The sequence below is a fragment of the Nestor notabilis genome, unplaced genomic scaffold, assembly GCF_000696875.1.
Source record: "Nestor notabilis isolate BGI_N333 unplaced genomic scaffold, ASM69687v1 scaffold8778, whole genome shotgun sequence".
NCBI lineage: Eukaryota > Metazoa > Chordata > Aves > Psittaciformes > Psittacidae > Nestor > Nestor notabilis.
Window position 1 is genome coordinate 1 of NW_009940560.1, and position 4,167 is coordinate 4,167.

General features: G+C 52.6%; 1 protein-coding gene across 1 annotated transcript in view; it reads right to left on the reverse strand.

The window, feature by feature from the left end:
* Positions 1-4,088: 4,088 nt before the first annotated feature.
* JDP2 (Jun dimerization protein 2) overlaps positions 4,089-4,167 on the reverse strand; it is a 5,981-nt gene continuing 5,902 nt past the window's right edge. Inside the window, 1 exon segment of the mRNA XM_010020421.1 lies at positions 4,089-4,167. This exon segment is cut by the window's right edge and continues 18 nt beyond it. Within this exon segment, the coding sequence (XP_010018723.1) occupies positions 4,089-4,167 (79 nt within the window).

The following is a 4,167-nucleotide window of genomic DNA, read 5'->3' on the forward strand; positions in this document are numbered from 1 at the left end:
GCAGCAGCCGCACATCCATCAGGCGATCAGCTCCAGCAGCACGGGCACCAAGCCGAAGTCTGTGATACCATCAGCTCTGCTGTGGTCGTGGCTCTCAGTACACCCCACACACGACGTGCGGGTGTGGAATGGCCAGGAGGTGGCTGGATGACCTTTGAGAGGTGCCATAGAATCAACTTGGTTGGAAAAGACCTTTAAGGTTATCGAGTCCAACCTTTGCTCCAGGACTGCCAAGTCCACCACTAAACCGTGGCACTAAGGGCCTCGTCTACACAGTTTTTGAACATTTCCAGGAACGTGATTCCACCACTTCCCTGAGCAGCCTGTTCCAATGCGCAACAACCCTTTCAGTGAAGAATTTTTTCCCAATATCAAATCTAAACCTCCCCTGGCACAGCTTGAGGCCATTACCTCTTGTCCTATCGCTTGTTACTTGGGAGAAGACCAGCCACCTCCTGGCTCCATCCTCCTTTCAAGGTAGTTGTGGAGAATGATAAAGTCCCCCCTGAGCTGCCTTTTCTCCAGACTAAACAACCTCAGTTTTCTCAGCTGTTCCTCATCAGGCTTGTTCTCCAGACTCTTCACCAGCTTTGTTGCCCTTTTCTGGACCCACTCCAGCACCTCAATGTCTGTCTTGTAGTGAGGGGCCCAGAACTGAACACAGGATTCGAGGTGCAGCCTCACCAGTGCCAAGTACAGGGGGATGATCACTGCCCTGGCCCTGCTGGCCACTATTGCTGATACAGGCCAGGATGCCATTGGCCTTCTTCCTTTGTGGCTTTATGTCCCTTGCGTTGTCCTAGCAAGCCTGAATTACCAGCGGAAGGAGACCCGGGTGGATGGATATGGCCGCAGGTACAACCATTGCTCTTTGAGTTTGGGAGCACCCTTCTGGCATGCAGTAACATGGGTGTGCCTGGCACGTGCGCACTGCTCCTGTCCATGCCCAGGCAATGCCACTGTAATGCAGCGGCCTGAAAGATGTCCAGGGGTCACATGGCAATATTTGTACCTCTGCTAAGGGTGGGTTGGAGAGGTCACAGAGTCAGGAACATCAAATAGCCTGTCTCCTACAGGTACCAGGAGTTTTCAGCCCAGGGCTGTGCAGAGATGAAGACTTTTCCATTCAACACTCAAGCCACGCAGGCTGTGGCTTATGGGGCAGAGGCTTTAACTGCTTTAAACCCTCTACTTTAACTTCATTGGGTCATAAACTAACCATGGCCCCTGAAAAAAAATGTCCCAAACTGAGTGGCAAAACTCTTGGTACTGACTGAAATGCAGCAGGAGCTTGTTAGGAGGATATACAGGACACTGGGCAAAAACCTATGCGGGCACTGCTGGGGCTCGGATACCTGCTGCCTAAGCCTTGTCTGGAGTACCTGAGCATTAAACTGATGTAGATCCGTCACTCTGCTGCTGCTGCTTTGCTAGCTGCTCCTAGCATGCTTGGTTTCAAAGGGCACTTTATATTTCTTTTGCAAGCCAGCTGTTTTCACAGCAGGAAGTTTTACTGCAGTGTGGCCATTTGCCAAAGAAGGGCCACTGCCTGCACCCGCAAGCACAACCAGCGCTGCTGGAAGGTGTGTGGCAGGCAGGTGAGAGTGCCCCCACATGGAGATGAGCGCAGAGGCTCCCCAGGTGAGCAAAAACCATGAGATGCCTGTTTCGGGATCCTCTGATAGACCATGTGGAGCTCCCACTGACCACCCAAGAGAAAACCAATACTTGCAGGAGTCTGGGAATTCATTACCATGTACACTCTGCAGAGGGAAATAAAGTCCTGAAGAGAGGAGCAGGTCCAGCAAGTGCTCTGTGTCCTTCCAGCAGAGCTTGGTGAGAGGCATTGTGTTCCTCTGAACATGACTGGCTCCAGGCAGCAGCTGAGAAATGGGTCTGAGCCACCACTGCAGTGTCTGGACAGAAGGAAGAGCAGAGGGACTGGTGCCCAGCAGGCGGTGGAAGCCAGGCCAGACACTGCTTCTCCACCCACGTTGCTTCAGGTCCTGCCCTTGCACATCCCTCCAAGCACCTCAGCCAACAAGTCCTCCCAGGGCAAAAGGTTTGTCTGTAGCAGATCCAACGTGCTTCACGCTAAATAAGGCCACTGGTAGCATTTTAGGAGATCCCAAAACCAGAAGTTATGGAAAGGGAGGGAAAATCCAGGAAGAAAGTATGAAACAGGGAAGGACTAATGTCAGATATCCCTGAAGGCTAACATTTGGAAAAAGAGAGTGGAACATGCACTAGAGAAGCGGCTGTGCTCAGGGAAGGCCTCTTCCCATGCTGTTGTCATGTTTAGGTCAAGCTCATCTCCCCACCACTGCTTCAGTGCTCCTGGCTGGAGTGTGCATCTGTACCAGATGCTGAAAGCTTCTTTCACTTGCAATTTGCAATCACAGAAACCTCATCCACAGTAGTAATGGGTAGGACACAACTGGGAAAAGAGTGGGTGCACCACTGCTCCTCTGAGACAACCCTCCGTGGTGCCCACATGTTGAGATAGGTCTGCTCAGTCCAGATCAAGGCACCTTCTTGCTGCCTCCATGTCTAAGAGTCAGGAACACAGCAATAGTGCCAGGGCTTGGTTATTCATATGGGGATGCTAACTCTTTCAGTCCTAGCATCTGAAGCATACCTGGCTGAGTATCTTCTCAACCTCCATACCCCTGTACTTGGCACTGGCTGAAGCCCAGGGCAAGCTTTAGGAGCTTTCCCAGCGCATCAGTCAGTGGCAGGGCTCGGACCCAGCAGAGGCCCAAAGGAACTGTTCTCCACCTCCTTCCATGAAGGGATCACCACCACAAGGACATTGTGACAACTCCCCCGTCTCTTTTTCATCCCTGAAAGGAGTTCAAGCTGCCATATTCAGGCCTGAAAAAAGGAGGACCAGGTAAGGATGAGATAGTGTCCCTGTTTCACACTGTCCTGGGTTCAGCTACAGCATACACCTCCGCCTTTCCAGCTGGCAAAACATGCCCTGCAGGCCCTTTTTGGTGCAGCACTGAACTACTTCTTGCTTGACAATGGCCAGAGCTGCCTCCAAGGTTCCCAACTTCACCAGGGTGAATTCCACCGGCCCACGGCTCCTACTAGAGAGAACCACCAGAAAGGGATCAGCTCCAGCATCCCACTCAGCCAGGAACATGCTCAGCCTGGTCAGACCTGGGATATGCTGCCACAGTGCCAAGCTCTGGTCAGAGCCCACCATGGCCTGACCTTGACAGAGCACAGAAGGGCAGCATACATAAAGGTAACATTTACTGAGAGATACAGAACTGAGTATTATGAAGGACATACATGGATGGAGAGGGTAGCGACACCACTGCAGAGGACAGCTTAAAGCCCCTTCCCAGTGTGGCGGGAAAGAAACCAGATGCTACCGGACAAGTAACACAATGGAGATAACTGTGGCATATGCATTTGTAACAAACAGACCATCATAACATACATTTCTATGGGATCACATCTAGTGATTATATAAATCCATATAGAGATTGCTGTATAAAAACTTTGTAAAAAATACTTTAAAAAAGTGTAAAAATGTGCATTCAAAAGCACGGCCGACACGGACAGCTGGGCTGTAAACATTATACTGAGTGTGCTTGCGGGGGGCGCCTGCGCCACCGAGCCCCGCCAGGCAAAAACGGGTCTGCATCAGTGTTTTGTTGTGTGTGGGTACGGGATTCCCTCGGGAGCATGTGCCAGGAGCAGCAGCAGCTGCTGGGCAGGGTGCTGGTGGGCACCGCGTGGCCCTGCCCCCCACGGGGCACGTGGTCCTCATGGGACATGCTGTGGCATCGTGGGTCCCCAGGGCCACGAGCAGGCTGAAGGACCGTGATGAGGTATCACAGGGAGGTTGCCCTCACCGGCGCCGCTAGCCGTGCTCCCGGGTTCAGCCTCAGAGTACATAGTCGAAGGTTCCTGATCTTCTCCGTCCCCGTATTTGTTTGGTCCATAGTTCCCAAGGAAGCCCACTGGGTGCTGGCTGCACCAGGCCTGGGTGCACAGTTCTTCACACAGTACATACATTAGAGACCCTGGAAGACCCTGCGCCACTGTCTGCTCCTCCTGGCCCAGTGCCACCTTCACTTCTTCTCTAGCTGCTCCAGCAGCGGGTTGGCTTCACTCTCTGGTGTCTTGATGCTGTCTGTCCGTACGATGCAG